Source organism: Antedon mediterranea, chromosome 11, assembly GCF_964355755.1.
Source record: "Antedon mediterranea chromosome 11, ecAntMedi1.1, whole genome shotgun sequence".
Lineage (NCBI taxonomy): Eukaryota > Metazoa > Echinodermata > Crinoidea > Comatulida > Antedonidae > Antedon > Antedon mediterranea.
Window position 1 is genome coordinate 13,073,273 of NC_092680.1, and position 22,593 is coordinate 13,095,865.

The 22,593-nt window shown below is 33.5% G+C and overlaps 3 protein-coding genes across 3 annotated transcripts in view; 1 reads left to right on the forward strand and 2 right to left on the reverse strand.

Moving 5' to 3' along the window:
- LOC140063228 (uncharacterized) overlaps positions 1-11,200 on the reverse strand; it is a 37,303-nt gene extending 26,103 nt beyond the window's left edge. Inside the window, exon 1 of the mRNA XM_072109727.1 lies at positions 11,040-11,200. The gene's annotated coding sequence lies outside the window, so the exon portion shown is untranslated. The remainder of the gene's footprint in view (positions 1-11,039) is intronic.
- Positions 835-2,388, reverse strand: LOC140062861 (centromere protein W-like). The gene is made up of 3 exons (XM_072109234.1): positions 2,171-2,388; positions 1,627-1,740; positions 835-1,369 (listed from the first exon to the last, which is right to left on the reverse strand). The coding sequence occupies exons 1-3, from the start codon at positions 2,258-2,260 to the stop codon at positions 1,343-1,345; spliced, it is 231 nt and encodes a 76-aa protein (XP_071965335.1). The 5' UTR covers positions 2,261-2,388; the 3' UTR covers positions 835-1,342.
- Positions 2,619-21,804, forward strand: LOC140063229 (sister chromatid cohesion protein DCC1-like). Its single transcript, XM_072109729.1, has 11 exons — positions 2,619-2,657; positions 6,232-6,396; positions 6,642-6,804; positions 7,725-7,950; positions 8,235-8,373; positions 9,117-9,181; positions 11,398-11,474; positions 13,341-13,418; positions 17,425-17,510; positions 18,382-18,444; positions 21,655-21,804. Exons 1-11 carry the CDS (start codon positions 2,641-2,643, stop codon positions 21,767-21,769), a joined length of 1,194 nt encoding a protein of 397 aa, XP_071965830.1. The 5' UTR covers positions 2,619-2,640; the 3' UTR covers positions 21,770-21,804.
- The last annotated feature ends 789 nt before the right edge of the window (positions 21,805-22,593 follow it).

Below are 22,593 nucleotides of genomic sequence, written 5' to 3' on the forward strand. Positions count from 1 at the left end.
ATTAAAGATGTATTGCCCCCCCAAAAACATGAAAAATTAAGATTAATTAAATCAGACTTTGAATATGTGATTTTGTAGTTTTAATAAAGTTAATCACTTCAGTAGAAAAAAAACCAACAAAAAATAATGTTTTTAGTCGCGTGGACGCGACTCTATAGTTCACTATGTCGGTCGGTCTGTCTGTCGGACCGGTATCACTATGCGTTTTAGCACGCGACTTATGGCTGTTGGCCTTGTTACTTATAAAATGACAAAATAAGCTGATCTAGAAGCACGGTCCCGTGTTGAACCTTATAATAAAATAAATTCGTTAATTTGAATAGGACGGTCATGGTAAATTAACGATACGCGCTAATCATTACAATAAATTTATAAACTTCTCAAATACCACTTTTATCTGTTTTCTATTTCATACGTATCCAAACCCGAGTAACTCGCCAATTACAGGATGGATAATTATTAATTTATAATTTATTATGCTTATAAACTAAGTCTCATTTGAGGCTTAGGCAGTGGAGTTGAAAGAGGCGTGGGTGCACTAGGTCAGGATTGAACCCCGGACCTTGGGATTGGAAGGCACGCACGATAACCAGCAAGCTTGTCCTTTACCATGTTTGACTGCGCCCGTACCTTATAATATACAGCGCCCCGTACTCTATCTACAGCGCCCCGTACTCTATCTACAGCGCCCCGTACTCTATCTACAACCATGTAACATCATCATGTAGACAATTTATATAAAAAAATCTCAGTCCCTTTTTTCCATTGTTTTAACGATAATCTATAAATCTGTATGTTGACAAACAAAAAATTAAAAACGTTAATCAAATGCTACTACAATTTTTATTTACAATGTACAATTCCTTTTACAAAGAACTCATAAAAGGTGAGATATAGGTATAATAAACATCAATATTTCTTGATTCTACAACCCAACTTAAGGAAATATTTAACACTGATACACTGACATTACAGTACTATACTATTCAAAATCATATTCAACGTAATTTGGGTTAACATTTGCTCGTACACTTTTTATTGTACCTGTGCATGAAAACATACTTCAGATATTTGAAGATTTGAAAACTTACAAAATGTATATCTTCTCAGAAATATTAAAAATTTAAATTTAAGCAAAAAAGAAGAGAACTCTAAATTAAAATATTAGTGTATTTACATTGGTGAACTTTTGCTATAATATTTAATCTCTATTCATTGTCATGATTTGTTGGTCACTTTGTCTGGTCAACTCTGTTGGACACTGTGTTGGTCACTTTGATGGTCACCTTTTCTTGTAGCTTTTATTTGAAGATCATGACACTTATAATATTCCCAGTCTGCATTATCCTCGAAATGATTTCAGAGTTTGCTAAAAAAAATATAACAAAGTTAATTTACTTCTACCACATAGACTTCTTAACTACTAGTACTAAATGCCTGTTAGTCAGTCAAGCCTATAGTCACACAATACATTATACAAAATCAATGGTGATACTACTGACAGAAACAGCTGGATGACCAGTTTACCCAAATTAAACTAGATAAAAGAAAGATAGTTTCTATTGGAAACAAGATGGTTAAAATAAAACTGTGGAGGACGATGTTCAAGTAATTTAATATTTGCACCTGTACAACTGCGTTGATGTGGTGTGATGTGATGAATCGATCTTTTATGGCAACCGCCTCTGTATTCGCATCCTTTGCTAGTCTTTTCAGGAATAACATATAATTCAAAAATATCTAAAAATAAAGCAGAAAACAAGAGAATGAGATTTGAACCATAGCACTCACTTGTGCCTGGCTGAGCCTTTCATCTGACCCGGTGGTGTGGTAATAATATCAATAGGCATAAGCCTACCTACTCTAGTTTAGGGCCAGGCCTACTTAACTAACTACTGGCACTGCTACTACCTAGGCCTACTATTTACTAGGCACGGCCTAGGCAGGCGGGTAGAGGAGGTAAGCCTAGCCACTGTACTAAGTAGGCTAAACATAAACACACAAATAGGCCTAGCTATGCTTATTTTTAGTACTAGGCATAGTTCAGTACTAGGCCTAGGCTAGCTAGGCCTAGGCCTAGACTAGAGAGGAAATGTAAAAAAGAGAGAAACCATGTCACACACATGTGTAAATGGATGGAGAAACATCAAAACAAAATGCTAAAACTAACCAGTAATTCTGTGCTTTTACCAATTCGCAATTTGCTATCATATTTTTTAACAACTTTCTTTATACGTGTACGGGGACAGAATCGCTTCATGTTGTAAAATAAATTAATTAGGCCCAGGTGTTTTCTTCTTTGCTAGCCTAGGCTAGATGCTCCTTCCAGCAGGCCAACAACAGTTCGTTTTCAAATTAACCGGGGTTCCGTACCGTACTGGTCGCTGGCACCGCGCGCGAAATGAAGTAGTCACAAACAGAATCCTAAGGCTACGTACAGCCTAATAATTTTCGTTCAACATAATATTTTAATTACAATAAAAAATAAACTATAAAATAATATATTTTACTCGCATTATATTATCTATTTGTAATACTTCTTTTATAAATATTATTCATTTTATGTTTGTTTTGTTAAAAACTAATTATTGAAGAGGGTCAATGTGTGTTCACTGAACCGTGAAATAAAAACAAAAGGGTATGGCGCGAAATCTTAGGTAGGAATCTGTCTTTAGGCTAGGCTATTATCAAAGCATTTTATATGATATTTCAGCAACAATACTATATTTTAATTAATATTCCTGGCTCCCGCATAACCTATATCATTGTTTTTGTTAGTTAGGCCTACTAGCTGTCTGCTGCTTCTAGCAAAAAAAGCCTGTACTTGGTCCTAGGCCTAGTAGTAGTAAGTAGGCCCCGGGCCTAGCCAGCTAGGCATAGGGTTAGGTAGTAGCTGGCTACTAACTAGCTAGGCCTACTACTACTAACTGGCCTAGGTAGTAGGGCCCTATAATATTAGCTAGGCCTCCTGTAGAGGAGGCTAGGCCTAGCCTAGTTACAGTTCAGTATGCCCAACTATATATATACTGTATATATATAAATGTTCGGTTCAATGTAACCGTCTAGAAAGTGCTCAATACGGTAAAGTAGAGCTAAAATATACGTTAAGTCTGGAAGAGAAGTAAAAACTACAGTTTGGTCTCTACAGGCTTGTTTCGTGAGTCGTGCAACTCACTCATCAGGAGACTATAATGAGAAGAATCAATTACAACGCTGCTTATAAGCACATTTACTTGTAGAATTAGCATTTACAGGTGATATGTTTTGGAATGTCAGCTGTTACGTAACAATGCTTTCTTTCTGTGCCGGCAGGCGGACACAAGTTCGTTACGTTTGTTTAATGTCGATAATTCAGGGTGGCGGATGATAAATAATTTCTCTTTGAGGCAGAGATTGCATTTTTTGTTTGCGCTACTATATGCTTTAGTAGATGTCAAGATGCGCCATGAGATTGTATAGTCTGTGTTATTGTCCTTGAGTGTCCAAATATGTTTACTGAGTTCAGTTGAGTTTCTAAAACGTGAATTACGGAATGATGAGGTGTGATTTCTGTATCGTGTTTTAAAATCATTTTCAGTTAGTCCGATATAAGTTTCCGAGGTGGATTTGTCTTTGCGTGTAACTGTGGCTTGGTATATTACAGATGATTGTAAGCAATTTCCGCTTAGCGGGCATGTGTTTTTCTGTCGGCAGTTGCATGTTTTGTTTTCTTGCGTGTTTTCCACGGATGTTGTTTCGGGCTGGTTGAGTATTCTCTTGTTGTGACTGTCTATTATCTGTTTCATATTCTTCATACAACTGTAGCTAATCTTGATAGTGTTTCGGTTGAAGATTTTTCTTAGTTTGTTATCTTTTGGAAAATGTTTGTCTACTAGGGATAGGAATTTCTGTCCAATGTTTGTGCTGACACAAATTTCTACAAACTTGACCCACCGACGTATAACAACCTCCTAGAAGAAAACATCACCAAATCATACAAGAAAGCAGAACCTGCACTCGTACAGACGATTCATAGAAAAAACAAAAGTATTGCAACAAAATTGAACATCGCTGACAGAGTGGATACAACTGCAAATAAAGATGCTTTCATAACACTCAAAGACCACAAACCGAACTTCACTAACAAACCTAATTGCCGATTAATAAACCCGACCAAATCAGAGATAGGCAAGATAAGCAAAACTATACTCGATCGTATTAACAGCAAAATTATATCAAAACTTCGCACCAATCAATGGAAAAATACCTCATCGGTCATCGAATGGTTTAAGAGCATCGACAAGAAACAACAACACAACTTTATATGCTTCGACATCGTAGAATTTTACCCCTCTATCAGCAATGACCTGCTGAATAAAGCACTAGACTTCGCTAAAAGATACGATGATATTACCAACGACGAAAGAGACATCATCGTACATACCAAAAAATCAGTACTATCACACAAACAGCAACCATGGCAAAAGAAAGGCCCCACAGCATTCGATGTGACTATGGGTAGTTATGATGGCGCAGAAACATGTGAACTTGTTGGAAGCTTCCTGTTACACCAATTACAACAGAAACTAGGAATCAACATAGGACTTTACAGAGATGACGGCCTTGCAGTCACAGACACCACACCTAAAAGCACAGAAAATATTAAAAAAGACATATGCCAAATATTCAAAGATAACGGCCTACGCATTACCATAGAAGCAAACAAACAAGTCATCAACTTCTTAGACGTCACACTCAACCTAGCGAAGAACACATACCAGCCCTACACCAAACCAAACGCCACGTTACAGTATATCCATCAACAAAGTAACCACCCACCGACCATCCTAAAGAATATACCCGCCGGAATAAACAGACGACTCTCGTCCTTGTCATCCGACAAGAATTCATTCGACCAAGCCCCTACTGTATACCAAAAAACTCTCAACGACAGTGGATACCAGTACACACTAAAATACGAGCCGGTAACCCAGACAAGACGAAAAAACAGACAACGAAAAGACATTCTGTGGTACAACCCACCGTTCAGCAAAAACGTCAGCACAAACATTGGACAGAAATTCCTATCCCTAGTAGACAAACATTTTCCAAAAGATAACAAACTAAGAAAAATCTTCAACCGAAACACTATCAAGATTAGCTACAGTTGTATGAAGAATATGAAACAGATAATAGACAGTCACAACAAGAGAATACTCAACCAGCCCGAAACAACATCCGTGGAAAACACGCAAGAAAACAAAACATGCAACTGCCGACAGAAAAACACATGCCCGCTAAGCGGAAATTGCTTACAATCATCTGTAATATACCAAGCCACAGTTACACGCAAAGACAAATCCACCTCGGAAACTTATATCGGACTAACTGAAAATGATTTTAAAACACGATACAGAAATCACACCTCATCATTCCGTAATTCACGTTTTAGAAACTCAACTGAACTCAGTAAACATATTTGGACACTCAAGGACAATAACACAGACTATACAATCTCATGGCGCATCTTGACATCTACTAAAGCATATAGTAGCGCAAACAAAAAATGCAATCTCTGCCTCAAAGAGAAATTATTTATCATCCGCCACCCTGAATTATCGACATTAAACAAACGTAACGAACTTGTGTCCGCCTGCCGGCACAGAAAGAAAGCATTGTTACGTAACAGCTGACATTCCAAAACATATCACCTGTAAATGCTAATTCTACAAGTAAATGTGCTTATAAGCAGCGTTGTAATTGATTCTTCTCATTATAGTCTCCTGATGAGTGAGTTGCACGACTCACGAAACAAGCCTGTAGAGACCAAACTGTAGTTTTTACTTCTTTTCCAGACTTAACGTATACTGTATATATATATATATATATATAAACACATCAGGCAAAGAACATTATATTTATTGAGTATTATAGTATTGTATACAACATTTCTTATCTACAATCTTGTCTTGAGATACAGATATGTTTGAGTCAACATTCACAAAACAACTTCAAATGGCAGTAGCTGTCTCTGCTGGTCCACACCCCTGGCCTAAACTATAGGAAGTTCTTTAATTTTATGGCAACATATTTTATATGTTCTTGAACTTCTTGTAAAATGTTTTCCTAGTAAAAGCTATACATAGAAATATAAATACTATTAATACAGTTTTGGTTGTTAAATTTAAAAGTCTAAATGAATTTTTAATAGTTACATATTAACCCAACAACGTGTTTGTATTATTTTTAAAGGACACTCGAAGAAGTGCAGGAGATTGCCACATTTGCTAAGCTAGATAGCTCTGACACAGTAGGCCTTTCACAATGCCTTTATTTCTCCGAAGATTTAAACCCCTCTGGGATGAAGCTTATGGAAGTTGACAATAATCTTTTAGATGTTTTAAAAGAAGGACAGAGGTAAGATTATCAAGTTCTTTTCCTCTGGTCAAGGTGGACACTGGATGAGAGAATCCCTTGATCAATGTTAGGACTGATCAAGGTGCTTTAAACAGTCCTGGCTTTGTTTGTATCAAACCTGTTAGTGGCGGTAATTATCGCTGTTTGTTTCGATTGAATAAAATAAAATAAAAAATCAATTATTCATTTTTTGTTAAATTGAAATATATGAAAGGATCATTAATGATATTGTGTCAATATTTTAGGCTTATCATTCGAGGCGAGAAGACAGACCATGCTGTTCTATGTACAGATAATAAAACATATGATCTGAAATTAGCAGAAACAACAAATGCTTTACTACTAGTTCCAGATGGCGTAACACCAAGTAAATCTCTGGATGACAACAGAAGTCTTAAACATCAGCAAGTAAGTCACAGGTTATTTCTTAGACATGAGGTATTGCAAACAGCCCATTATTGTCCTAATAATAAAGTTATCTATCGATTGAAAAAAAACATAAAGAAATATTGTCCCCCTCAATTTTTTTTTTTATTAATTTTTTCATGAATGTGCCATTTTAATGTCACATAATAGTTATTCACTTTGACCAAAAACTGGAAAAAAAAATATTTACCAGAAAAAAATGTATGGTAATTTAAAGCAAATAAATTGTCTGTCATGACAATGGTTTTTGGTTAAAATTAACCATTTCTTGTTTTTTTTATAAGTGAAATAATATTTATTTTTTTTTTTTTTTAAAGAAGTGAATAACTTTTTTAAACTGCAAAATGGTCTATTTAAAGTCTGATTTTATTATTTTTTATTTTTCATGTTTTTGGGAGACAGTACATTTTAACAATTACAAGGCAATAACTAAAAGCTAAACATGCTATGTTTTTATTATTTATTATCATGATCAATCATGATCATCATCTTCACGATCATCATCATCATCATGAACATCATCATGATCGTCATCATCATCATGATCGTCATCATGATTGTCATCATCATCATCATCATGAACATCATCATGAACATCATCATCACAATCATTATCATCATGCTCATCTTCATCATGATCATCATCACGATCATTAATATCAGATTATCACCATCATCATCATCTTCATCATGAACATCATCATCAGATTATCATCAGATTATATTATAATAATTATCATCATCAGATTATCATCATCATCATCATCATGTGAGGAAGAAGACGCTATAAAATCTGTACACACTCACAAGGTGCATACAGTAATCTAATGTTACCTGTTGCCATATGTATTTCTTACAACTTTTGTAAATGTTAAATTGCTATGTTGTGTTTATGTACATAGGTTTCTGGTCTAGTCCATACTTATTTTGAACTTAAACCAGCTCGACCAAAACTTAAGAAAATCTACAAAATGTTGGAAGATTTTGAATATGAAGGATCAGTAGAAGAGAATGAGAAAGAGTTGACAGGACGCTTATATAGCATAACAGATCTACTAGATATAGTGCAAGCCAGTGAGCAAGAGATTATCAGGCAGTTGAACGAAATACAAGCATGTAATGTTAAAGGTTGGTATGGACATGCTACAGAACTTATATGTCCAGCCCTTCAATTGTATGTGTGTTCAGGGCTATAGCAAGACGGTCACCTCATCTAAAATTAAACAATTTCATCTCTGCCCATCCCCTGCCACAGCTCAAATACTTTATAATTATATTATTCATTTATCTGTTTTTAACCTTGTGTTACAGTTCTGGCCTTTACACATATATGCTACCCAGTACTAAAATAAAGTAGTATCTTTGGTGTGTCCGATTGGCTTGACTAAGAATTTGTTTGTGGTTGGTTAAAGGTTATTGGAGATTGTTGAGTTTTGAGTACAAGTCACGTGTTCTTACTTGCATACTTAACTTGGTGGAAGAAAATTCATGGCATTTATCAGCTGTTCCTCTACAAGATGTTTTAAATATGCTGGACTACTTAGAACCAAGGTGTAGTATTATTATTACTAATCAGGCACTTTCAGTCAGAGGAAGAATGGCAAAGGGTTTCCTACTTTCTACGATGTTTATCAGATAATCTATTCTGTTTTGACAACTCTTGTAACATGACCACAGTCCTGATTTTGCCATTTTTCCTTTAACTGCTTTCCCCTAACTGCTTTCCCCTTCAATCTTGTATATCAGGACATAGGCAAAATTTGACAATGGCTCGGGCAGAATGGGTGTTAGACTGAAACCCCTATATGGCTGTTTTTCTTGCACATAAAATGCATTATAAATAGGACCTATATGAGTGTTTATTAATGCAAATGTCTAGAAAAACACAGGGATTAAGCATGGCATATTTTTATTATACTTGTATATTGTTAACTCTTTTTTAGATTAAGGGGGTTTGCTGTAAAAGGGGGTTCACCCAAAAAAAACAAGACCTTCCCTGCCTATTGGCCTGCTTTTAATGTGTACAATTGTACAAAACTAAAATCCATTGAGGTGTGTACATATACTATCCGTATCAATACAATACTTGATAAAATGTATTTTTGTGCGACCTTGTAATTAAGCCTTCACTTCAATTATAACATCCAAGATGGCAGCTCCCGTGAATATGTAAATGTGAGAGCAGGCAAATCTCTTTTAACACTTTTTTCATTTATGTAATGTTTTTATATTTGTTTGCACTACCCATCATACCGGATGTATTATTATGTAATATACTCTTTACTGCCCTCTAGGTGTATTCTGAAGCACATTCTTGAGTGCTACAGTGAAAAATCAAAGCAGTTAACAGACTCTGCAGGTATTTACAGAATCTGATTATATATAGTTATGTCATTTCGCAATATTTATTAAATACATTGTAACAATCAAACTGCATAATTAAAATTTATTGATATTGAAAAATATGAAAAGATATTAATAGACTCTGCAGGTATTTAGAGAATTTGATTATAATTATATTGTCATTCTAGCACAATAGACATTTTTTATTAAATTGAAACAATCAAACTGCATAATTAAAATTGATTGATATTGAAAATTATGAAAAGATAATAATAGTGTGGTTTTTATTGTAATTATTAATATAAACTGTTTTTCATTTTAAACAAATCTCACTAAAGCTGAAATGTAAAAACTAAATAAATTAGTATAAAATAATATAATAAATTTTGTAAAATCCTTTTAAAATGTTTAAAATTTCACACAATGATGCACAATAATACACTATACATTATTTGTTACCCAATACAGGTAATGGTGTGCTTCAAAGTCATTATGAAAAAATAAGTTAATGTTAAAATGTGTTTTCCCCCTAAAAAAATAATTTAAAACATTTTTTTGTGTTAAATATGCCATTTTTAATATCGCATAATAGAAATCCATTTTGAACAAATATTGAATCGAAAAAAAAAATTATTTACCTGAAAAAAACTAATTTAAAGCAAAAAATAGTCAATGCCAATGGGTTTTTGGTTGAATTTGACCATTTTTATTGTTTAATTAAAACTTTTTTTTTACAGAAGTGATTAACTTTATTAAAACTACAAAATAACCTATTCAAAATATGATTTAATTAATCTTCATTTGTCATGTTTTTGGGGGACAATACATCTTTAAATAAATTTTTTAAGACACAGATCATAAATATTTGCTGCATTGTTTCTCCGGGTGCAGGTCAAGTCGGCCCCAAACCGTCTCGGCCAAAGTCAAGTCGGCCCCACGTCAAGTCGGCCCCAAATCAACTCGGCCTCAAGTCAACTCGGCCTCAAGTCAACTCGGCCAAAAACTAATCGGTCAACTCGTCCACAATAAAGTATGGAACGCAAAAAGTGCTTAATATTATTATGATTATTACTATCCACTCTTTAAAAAAAATTAAGAAATAAGAAAATAAAAAAATGATATCATTGCCGATATGAATAGAAGTACCCGCGTTTTACAAAAACACGTGCAGGTACCACATTTTAGTAAATCGAAGACCATCATGGAGCTATTATAAATCCATGGTTCCACCATTTGGCCATAGAAAAATGATCGTACTGTACATATCGTTTTTGTCCATGATTTGCGTTTAAAAAAAAGTGGAATCCCCCGGTCAGCAAAAACACGTAGCAGTTGTAGATATCGAAATAGCTGCCAAAGGCACAGGGAGGCGCAACTACGAATTGGTTTCAGATGTTGTCGCCTAATCAAATGCATACACTGAAGAAATCTACGCGTGATTCAACCATAGAGTTAACATTAATTAATACCTCAATGATTCAACCAAACAATCCAACCAAACAATCTTATTACACCTAATATATGTCCTCGCATATCGGACATGTTTATTGAATTTTGACGCACGAACGAACATACGCGCCCACGTACGTGCATCATCATATTGGGTGTATGCCTACAATGTGTTCCTATTTATTATCTAAATGTTCATATTGTAATCATTAATAATAGTATGAATGCTAGCTTATTAATCAATTGTTTGTTATGCGCAATTTCAGAACAATTTGTGCAATTTGAAGTTTGATTAAACGTAAATAAAGAAAAATTGGTGAAATCCTCCTTTTTTTTTTTTTTCTAAAAGTATTTGTCTAAATATTAATATTCATTAAAAGTCAGAATTATTCATAGGTAATAAAATGTGAAAAAATATTATGCACCTTTTGCCGAGTTGACTTGAGGCCGAGTTGACTTGAGGCCGAGTTGACTTGGGGCCGACTTGACTTGGGGCCGACTTTTGGCCGAGACGGTTTAGGGCCGACTTGGATCGAAATCGTTTCTCCAATAAGGAATGTTAAACGGAATACTCTCGTTATATTAACTTATATATGACAAAAACATTGATACCATTTGTCTCTGATTGAACTTGCTTGTACCTTCAGGGCTTATTCAGTTTATTCCACTTTTTATATTTAAACAACTGCTGTGAAATTTAAACAAATACTTGAAATGGAAGTAAGTAACCTATGAACAAACATTCGAAATATGAAACAACAGCTGTTTACACATGTTTTTCAGAATCGTTTGTATACGCTATAAATGAAGATAAAGTGTGTCAGCATTATGCAGAGGAGCTGTTGAGGAACGCAGGCAAGGTATGGATAAAAGTACTATTGCTTGCTTACCAATCCCAGAGTCATTGATTCAAATCCTGTTAGAATTTCAGAATTTTTCTGATGAAAATGAAAGATGAAATATATGTGCGATGTGGTTTAAACAGCTAGGTTTCATGGTTTGAAAATAAAATAATAAAAAAAAAATTGTTTAATTTAATAATGTTTAATACAAATTTGTATTATTTACTATTAATGATTGAAAAAAGTACCCTGACCCTCGTAACTGTTGAGTTAATGTCTTTTATTCCATAGTGTGTTTTTGGTGCATTATGAAAATACACAAGTGCATACTGTACATCTTTCAACGAGAAAACAAGTTGTGTTTTTCTCTTTTCGTGTGAACACACCTCTTGAGTTCTGTCAGCGTTGATAAAGGCGGTTGCGAGAAATCTCAATAGTAACCATATTATACCTTATCTCACCCATATTACAGTACCATGGTTTATGTGCGAGGTCTAATTTTTTATGTCGTAAATTTTATAAATGTTCTGATTTTGTTAAAGTTTATTTGTTCAAGTCTTATCAGTTTCTATTCTATTTCTATTATAGTATTTGTTGGTTCAATTACAATAAGCCTTCATTCTTTAAAAGTTTGTTACAAAAATTATTTGCGTATGTTGCTAAGTTGGAGTAAATTCTGGATCTAGTAGCTACTGTACAATCGCCATCATATAGGCTATTTAATACAGGTTGCGCTCCCATAAGCATAGCTTGTTGCAATTCAGTTTTTAAGTGAGCAATCTTAGTGATGCTGTCGATGTCTAGTGCGTCCAGTTGGGTTTTGAAATTAGTTGGTGCACATCTAGTTGAGTCAGGTAGAGCGTTCCATTCTGGTATGGTCTGCCAAATAAGCAGTTGCGGACTCTCCAGAAGGTGCAAAATTGGGCAGCTCGCTTGGTGATGTGTGCCAAGAAGTATGATCACGTCACACCATTGTTCAAAGAGTTACATTGGCTACCCATGGAGTCACGTGTTAAATTTAAGATCCTGCTGCTGGTGTTCCGATGCCTAAATAGTTGTGCTCCAAAATATCTCTCAGAATTGTTGACAGTCAAGAAGGGAAAGCGAGAACTAAGATCTAGTCATCAGGTGCTACTGGACATTCCAAGGAGCAAACATAGTTGGGGAGATCGGACTTTCAGTGTTGCTGGACCTAGGCTCTGGAACCACCTACCCTTGAACATTAAACACACATCATTATTGAGTCACTTTAAGTCACTACTCAAAACTCACCTTTTCTGATTTTTTAACAGTGCCATGAGCAATGAATGTTGGAATGGCGCTATATAAATCGAACGATTGATTGATTGATGGTCCATCATTAATACTTCTGAAATGTTTCTAGTTTTAATTAATGTAGTCGTAAGTCTATTTATAGTTATATAGTTTTATTACATATTATTATATTATATTGATTTATGCTTTTTACTGATTTTAATTTCCAAATTGTTTGCCAGGTAGTCTGGCATTTTACATTAATCTTTTACTATTTTACGTTTTATACTTTTTATATATTTTTATATGTATTGAATTAGTGAAATAGAAGAATATATATATATATATCTATATAAACAAATCAGGTAAAGAACATTAATTCTAAACCGCCTGGTGATATACTGAAATTTAATTAATTAATTTGAAACGATAAAGATGAGGAAATCTGTGAGTGAGAATGAGAAAAAGTCGCCCCAACCGAGACTCGAACTCGGACCGCCTGCTTGATATGCAGATGTCCTAACCATTAGACCACTCAGGCTTTCATGGTATTGTTCGAACTCGATTGGATAGCGACTCTTTATATATATATATATATATAATATTGCCAATATAATATATTTTTAATAGTTTAATCTAGAGGAGTTCTTGGCAGCGTGGCAACAGTGTGTGCCTGAAGGCATGAAAACTGATCCAGGTCAACTTAAGGTAACAATATTTACTATATTAAAATTTGTTTTTATTTCATTCTTGTAACATTGTTAACTGTATTAACTATTCTTGTAACATTGTTACACTGTATTAACTATTCTTGTAACATTGTTACACTGTATTAACTATTCTTGTAACTTTGTTACACTGTATTAACTATTCTAACATTGTTACACTGTATTAACTATTCTTGTAACATTGTTACACTGTATCAACTATTCTTGTAACATTGTTACACTGTATTAACTATTCTAACATTGTTACACTGTATTAACTATTCTTGTAACATTGTTACACTGTATTAACTATTTTTGTAACTTTGTTACACTGTATTAACTATTTTTGTAACATTGTTACACTGTATTAACTATTCTTGTAACATTGTTACACTGTATTAACTATTTTTGTAACATTGTTAACTGTATTAACTATGTTTGTAACATTGTTAACTGTATTAACTATTCTTGTAACATTATTACACTGTATTAACTATTCTTGAAAAATTGTTAACTGTATTAACTATTTTTGTAACATTGTTACATCTATATATAAATTTACGTAAGGGCAAAAATCGGTAAATCGTGCGTTATTTCTAGAATGTTTACGCGATGGTATATAAAGTTGGTTCGTACTTTCGGTACTAATTTTAACCACCTGATGTAACCCTGTTTACTAATTAAATTGAGTTCGATAATTAGTTATTGACGATTAAAACGAATTTAGGTTCAAAGATTTGCCCCAAATAGGGGTGTTTTCCGATCGTGGTATACACTGTCTAATGGATGTCAATTTGAAAAATACCCGCACACAATAATACGAGGACGCTTCGCATTTTCCTATCTCCTCCTACGATAATTGTTTTTAATAGCTGAAAACCGGTTGAACAGTTCGAGTACAGCATCATGATGTTGAAGACAGGCCGATTTTCTTTAAAAAATGCTATTTTGATACATGTAATATACGTTTTTACAAATGTATTGATTTGTGATGAATGGAACATTCCAAATTATTTGGTTTAACCATAGAGGTATAGATTTAGATTTATGGGCCCCCTTGGAGAATAAACATAAATAGTATTGCAATGCTGTACAATACTGTTAAGGTATTGTTAGATTATAAACATATAATATACAAATAAATAAACGTTATTACTGACAGTTGCTTCTCAACGTTTGTATTAATTAATAATTTAAAAATATATAAACGTACGTAGTGGTACGTGTATCGTTACATGTACTTTACTATTTCAATAGACTATGACAGTGAGAGTTTTAACAAAGTATTAAATCGTAAATGTTTTACTGTATTTAGTGGTATATTATTTATAGGCCTATAAAACATTAAAAACAATATTTCGTTACTGAGTGGATAAGAATATATTTTAAAATGTTTCCTCTTTGTACCTATCTTCTTCCCCCATCCCTCAACCCTTAATGTTACATACAAAACACAAATTGGGTTTGTTTAAATGAGTCCAAATAAAAAAATTTGACTCATTTTGTTTCTCTCTCGGAAGTAATTCCCAGGGTGCTAATTTTAGCTGACTACATAAATCATCGTGTATATTTATTCGTTTCTGTAAACGACAATGTATTATAGTCCTGCAGTACGTACATTTGAAATCTCCATTTTTTTCTCGCTGGAAAATACTGTGTATTCGAGAACCATCTGTGGGCACGACCTAGATGGTACGCGAGCGAAGCGAGCGTGCCATCTAGTTGTATTAACTATTCTTGTAACATTGTTAACTGTATTAACTATTTTTGTAACATTGTTACACCAGGGAGTTAAGGGTATGTTCAGACTAGCGGAGTTACGGTGGAGTTATGTACGCGGCGTACATATTTTTGTGTCTGAACCATGCCGCGGATTAGCGTTAGGGAGCTGTTACTCCGCGCCAGTGGCGTTAATAACTCCAGCGGGAGAGGGTAGATTTCATAAGGCTAATCCATTGATGCATCAGTGATTTCAACCGCCGGTCAACGTCAGCCAATGAAAAGACACAACCGCAATTAGCAGCAGTCTATTCGCGAGGTTTTTTTTAATAGCAAAACAATATAGCCTATTCCTCGAGCTAGCCTAGATCAACAGCAACATTCGAATTAAAATGAAACGTGTTACATGGAAAAGTACAGAAGTGGCTGGTTTGATTTCATTATGGGGCAGCCCTGAATTTATAGACAAGATAGAAATTAGAAATTGGAAAGCTAGCGCCGGCAACAAGATTGCTGTTTTTAAAGAAATTGCATCTAAACTGCAAAATTCTTCCTGACGAAGTTGACGTCGGCGACATGATTTCACAAAATTAATTAAAATAAATAATGGCAAAGTCATTGTCCGTGTAATAATTATGTTCGAAATTACTATCTTCTGTAAGGATTTGCAAAAAAATCGGCAAAAAAAGCATTACATTTGAAGGTAACATTGTATTATATTGCTAGGCCTAGCTAGTGTTGTAAACTTTCGCGCGTGTCACTCTCAGCTCTGTTGTTGTTATTGTGTGTATGTATCCCATCGGCCGTTACGGTATGACGGAACTTCCGCTTTAAACGCAAGACGTTTGGAATGCTAATCGTTGTGTCTGAACACCTTGACTTTTAACGCCACGGATTACCGTACGCCTTGCGTAGATAACTCCACCGTAACTCTGTGAGTCTGAACATACCCTAACTCCCTGGTTACACTGTATTAACTATTTTTGTAACATTGTTAACTGTATTAACTATTTTTGTAACATTGTTACACTGTATTAACTATTCTTGTAACATTTTTAACTGTATTAACTATTTTTGTAACATTGTTAACTGTATTAACTATTTTTGTAACATTGTTACACTGTATTAACTATTCTTGTAACATTGGCCCTGTTTCTGCTGCCAACTAAATACCGTATATTATACGGTATTTTTTGAATACCGTATATATACGGTATATTTTTGGCAGCAGAAACTGCGCTCATAAAAAATATACCGTATTTTGTATACCGTATTTTCCCCACAAAATTTGTGGATAAAATACGGTATTTACAAATTTATACCGTATTTTTTGTACCCGTTTCTGCTGCCAATAAAAAATACCGTATTTTTTTTTTACATGACAAAAGGTCAACATTCGTGTTTTTATTTTCTGTCGCTGTCAGCTGTTTTACACACGTGTATATATATATTCGGCGAAAATGTGGAGCGAAGACGTCACAGTTTTACTAAATAAATTTGTGTGGGGAAGCTAAAATGTCTGGCCAACTAAAAGGTAATAAAAGGGACAACCACATTTATAAAGACATTTCTAAAATAAAAAAGCAGGAGTATGGAATAGACTTGTCTCCAAAGCAAGTAAACTCAAAGCTGAAGAGCCTGCGAAAGCAGTACAACATTGCAAAATACAATAACTCGGGGAGGGAACGAATTAATTGTCCCCATTACGATGTTTCTGTGCTCTCACAACATCTCTATCACTAGGGCTAGGCTGTTGAAAGTGAGACGTAAAACTTCCTTTATTGCGACTTTTAATTATCGATCAAATAAATGAATGGCAATTTGGGTAAAAAAGATGAAATTTAACACGACCACCCAAGAAGTATTGTTAGCAGAAACGGGGTACTAAAAAATACGGTATAAAAAATACCGTATTTTATACCGTATTTTTATACCGTATTTTGAGCAGTTGCAGCAGAAACAGGCCCATTGTTACATTGTATTAACTATTCTTGTAACATTGTTAACTGTATTAACTATTCTTGTAACATTGTTACATTGTATTAACTATTCTTGTAACATTGTTACACTGTATCAACTATTCTTGTAAACATTGTTACACTGTATTAACTATTCTAACATTGTTACACTGTATTAACTATTCTTGTAACATTGTTACACTGTATTAACTATTCTTGTAACATTGTTACACTGTATTAACTATTTTTGTAACATTGTTACACTGTATTAACTATTCTTGTGACATTTTTACACTTTAGTAACTATTCTTGTAACATTTTGATTTTCAGGGTATTGCATTGATAGATCGTACAAGTTTTCCTGAGGTGATTTATCGATACCATGTTGATGATTTACCTGAAGATGAAAAAGAAAGGTACATTTGAATTTTAATTTAAATTATAATTTGCTTTGATTTGTTAAATATTATTATTAAAGCTCAGGTACAGGCATGAATTTTAAATATAATATTTGGTTAATTGTACATAAATCAAATATTTGTAACAGAAATCGAGACGAAAAAACATGAATTTCCCTTAATATGGTCAAATACAAAATTTTGCAAAATTCTTCCATAAAAAACAGAAAGACTTTTTTTCAGTAGTTAGGTAGTTAACCTAATGTAATATTATGTCTGGTGACTCCCTAGACGGTGAAAAAAGATGGTGGATATACAGTGGATAATTTTTGCTATAGCATGAAAATAAAAAGCTGAAGTTGAATAAAAATATCAGAAATGTAATATTCAAGTTATATTACCTATATTTAGTCATCTGATAACATTTTTTACCACACCGTTTATTTTTCATAGCTTTTTAAAATGCCTCTCTATTTACAAAATTTGTGTACAAAAGAATAGAGATTTTACTGTGTAATTTGAACTATCTGATAAGAAAGTGCTTATTTTCAACAAGCTTGTGTAACACAAATAAAATCCCAAAAATTATGAAACATAGGGGAAACTATAGATAGATAATTATTGGAATGTATGATCAATAGAAATTTTTTGCCCGCACCTGGCCTTTAAAGCTCAGTCAACCAAGATTAAAATATGCAAGGGCACCCCGAAAGTGAACAACTCATTGACAAGATTTATAATAACTGCAAAATTTAAAAAATGGTGCTGCCTGCAATAACCTCTTATAGAGGTCCAAATGGTTCCAAATTTTTTCTAGAAAATATCAGACATATTAGGCCAGCCCAAGGTGTTCGGTATTATATAAATAATTTTTTAATATTTGTTATAGATTCAATGAACTTTTCAAGACAAAAGAAAAATGGACACTGGAAGAAATTAAACCATATATTGAGTAAGTATTGAACGTTTTAAATGTTTACAAGATGGGAATACATTAAACACAAATTCACCCGCTTGTTTTTGACGGGCACGTCCATTATACTATAAGAGACAGTCTCCACCCCTTTGACTTTTTCTTAAAATTTTTACAGTTGTTAATAATTGTTAGTCAACTTAAACTATTGTTAGTTGGGGTGTGTAGAAAGCGACGACCTCGAATTGGACGACCCCAACGACCCGGGCGACCTCGAATTGAACGACCTCGAATTGAACGACCCATAACACGAAACCGACGACCCCTATAGCCTAGCCTAGCCTAGGCCTAAGTGTGGTATAACATCCCGAAGCCGAACATAGCCAAAGATCTTTAAACTATACCTTATTATATAATACTCGCAAGCAAGCAATTGATTGAAAAAATACAGAAATATCGCCATTTGATACTGATTGTGTCGACACGAACAAACGAAAAGATATGGAACGCCAAGAGTGCATCATTAAAACTGCATTCGACATATTAAAAATAAATTAAAAAGAAATAAATATTATACAATACATGGTTTAACCATGGACGTATAATTACATCTCGTCTTCTTATAACGAACACTATAGGCCTACCAAGCAGCGTAACATGTGCGTCTTTTACGACATTTCGCGTAGTGATAGAGTGGTGTCCTAGTAGGTCCTACATAAGTTCATGGTCTTTAGGTTTATTGTGTCATGAAAATAAATAATAATTACATACTACAATTTTGTTGGTTTGAAACAGCAAAGGAAAGTAGTCATATTTAATAATTTAATTGTTTTTAATCTTTCAAGGTAAAAATGCAGTGCACTCCATAATATTTTTCTCGCGTGTATGCCTACCACGTAAAATCACGTTGTCTCTCAGGACTAATAGAGTATTGATATTCTTCGAATGAGGTTAAATAATTATTATTTTTTATTTACTATCTTTTAATATCATATTTTATTGAATTTTACAATGATAATACACAAAATATTTTACTAAAAAACGGTGATTTTATGCAATTATTTTACTTCAACTGCTGCCTGAGGGGGCAACATGTTTACGTCATTTTTGGCTAAAAACGATCATTTTCGGTCATGTTTTAGACCTTATATTTTGGAATCTACAAGTCAGATATTCATAATTATTTCTCTTTAATTATAATATTTAATAATATATACTAAAAACCGTGATATATAAACTTTGGAATATACATCGTTATATCTAATAATTAATATAAATAGAACTTCTATTAAATAGAAACGAGCACCGGCGAAAGTAAGCATTTGGCGTTTCATAGAAAATAACGTTTTTCTGGCGGCGCCTCAACTTGTCGGCGGCTCAACTTGGCCTAATCCTGCATGGGGAGGGCCATAAGAAAGCTTTACATTTCACACATGCATTGTATACGGTACCGTCAAACCATGGAGGTATAAAAATATTTTTATACCTCCATGGTCAAACCGTCAAACCTTACCTGCCGCTGAAAAAGAGGCCTGGTTTGCCATGTTTATGATATTTCGTGTGCTAATCGAGTCGAATGCAGTTTTAATGATGCACTCTTGGCGTTCCATATCTGTTCGTTTGTTCGTGTCGACACATTCAGTATCAAATGGCAATATTTCTGTATTTTTTTCAATCAATTGCTTGCTTGCGAGTATTATATAAGGTATGGTTTAAAGATCTTTAGTTATGTTCGGCTTCGGGATGTTATATCATACTTAGGCCTAGGCTAGGCTATTATAGGGGTCGTCGGTTTCGTGTTATGGGTCGTCCAATTCTAGGTCGTCCAATTCGAGGTCGCCCGGGTTGTTGGGGTCGTCCAATTCGAGGTCGTCGCTTTCTACACACCCTTGTTAGTTGATATAATTAATGTTATTCTGTTCAGCATTTTTTTGTTATATTTTTTAGTACCAGCATATATGTGTCATTGTTTATTTCATTCAGTAAAACTTACATCTCAGTAAAGTGGTACAGCCCTGCATGGTTAATTAAGCCTAGGAAGATTTTTAAAATCAAAAACACAATGCACAAATATTAAATTGGCAAAAAAACACAAAAACAATTGTAATGCAGAAATTGTATTGTCAAAATGATAATAAATATTATTTTATTTCTTGTAGCATAAAACCCCAGTAAAAATTAACTACAAAGTAAACACATATAATATGCATAATATGCACATATATTAAATTTACTCACATACATTATTGTAAGTTGTTAAATTCCCTTATATTTTAGCTAAAAGCAAAAATGAATTCCTAAATATCTTGGTTTTAATATTAACAGACCTGAATGGTTAATTATTAAATACTCATGTAGTAGGTGTTTTACATCAGACATTAATAGAACATTTGTATACATGAGTTCATTGTACAAGGGGTCAACATTAACCAACTTGCATTATACCAAAAGTTATCTATAGTATAGTATAGTCAGTCCTAGTGGCGCTATTTCACCTGATGTAACAGATTGTGCAGATTGTCTGACAGATGGTGGAATAGTAATAGTAGTACAGACATTAAACTTTTCATTTTCACAGATTTTTAATAATTTAATTATTTATATTATACTGTACTTTGTTTAATGAGGTTGACTCAAAATAGCAAAAGCTGTTGCTTAAAATAGTTTTAGCGGTTAATTTAACCATGGACATATAAATTAGTTTATATTAATACAATAGAATTAAATTAATAGATTAAATCAATAAGTCTAATTGAACCAGATGTTTTTATTGAATGCACAGGTGAAACTGATAGCTTTTGCTATGAATTTAATTGAAACACTCCACTGACCCACCGACGCAGATCCTGGGGGGACGGGAGACATGTTCCAGGGGCAGGCTCACCCACCTTTATAAGTCGACAAATGTCAACACAACACCCACAACACTTTAGGTACCCCAAAGTATGATACTGTTCATTTCTCACCCACACATTTTTACCGTTTTTTACACCACTTCACTTCACTTCACTAGACTTCACTAACTACATCCCATAATAATCAAAAGTTTTCTTTAAATAGAAACAATGTTTGGAAGTTTGTTTTGTATTCAAAATAATTTCTTTTGTCTAATTATCAACAATTACCTACAGAACAGATTATAACAACAAAACAAAATAAACAATACATTTTTTTTTTCAAAGTAATTCTCAAGTCAGTCAATGTAACAATAATAATGATCATGTATAAATAATTATGTTTTTCTTGCAGAGGGTTGTCTTCAGAAAAAGTGTCAATTGGAGCTTTACTACAGAAGAATGCTAGGGCCTCTACTGGATCTAATGGTGTTAAATTATTCAATTCTAAACATTCTGTTAAAAAATAAAAGGCGAAAAGAAAATAAATTATACAATGATGTTATTTATATTGTTAATTTGTTACAGTTGTGTTGATCCGTCACTGTGATTGGTTGAATATCTTGCTGTGTATTATTGTTTCTTAAAGATGTATTGTCACCCAAAAACATGAAAAATTAAGATTAATTAAATCAGACTATAAATAGGTTAGGTTAATCACTTAATGTTTTCACTTAGAAAAAGACAAAATAAATGGACAAATTCAAACAAAAACACATTGGCTGGCAGCCAATTTGACTATGTTTCGCTTTCAATTTCATATTTTTTTCAATCCAATTTTTAGTCAAAGTGGATAACTATTATGGAATATTTAATAGCATAATATTCAACAACAAAAATGTTTAAGAAAAAAATGTAAAAATTATTTTTTTTCCGGTAGACCATACATCTTTAATACTGTTAACAGTCTTTTAAGGAGAGTCGCGATTGATTCCTAGCTAGATTTTACACTTCGGTTCATTGTGTACACTCGCATTTTATACTAATTCGTGGTAGATGAAAGAAAACAATTTCAAGTAACATTTCGTTATCTTTCAATCCATACAAATTCAGAAAATGTTTGATAAGAGAGCATGGAGCAGGTAAACACAAAAAAACACCATAATATATTTTTAGTAACTCAATATCAAACAATATTTAACGAAAAACATATACTGTATTAGGAATAGGCTTATTCTATTGCGAGTCCATTATTAATCTACATACGTGTATTATGTACACGTGGTATACGGAACGATGTTTGCAATGGAATGCATGGTTTTTATTGGCTGAATACTTTAAGATTGAGAATGTA

Coding starts and splice junctions, on each gene's coding strand:
- LOC140062861 (XM_072109234.1), bottom strand. CDS start 2,260: ATGAAGCGATTCTGTCCCCGTACACGTATAAAGAAAGTTGTTAAAAAA. Junction 1,741..2,170: donor GTAAAAGCACAGAATTACTG/GTTAGTTTTAGC, acceptor CTTTATTTTTAG/ATATTTTTGAATTATATGTT. Junction 1,370..1,626: donor ACATCAACGCAGTTGTACAG/GTGCAAATATTA, acceptor TATTTTTTTTAG/CAAACTCTGAAATCATTTCG.
- LOC140063229 (XM_072109729.1), top strand. Junction 6,805..7,724: donor GAAGTCTTAAACATCAGCAA/GTAAGTCACAGG, acceptor TTATGTACATAG/GTTTCTGGTCTAGTCCATAC. Junction 11,475..13,340: donor TGTTGAGGAACGCAGGCAAG/GTATGGATAAAA, acceptor TATTTTTAATAG/TTTAATCTAGAGGAGTTCTT.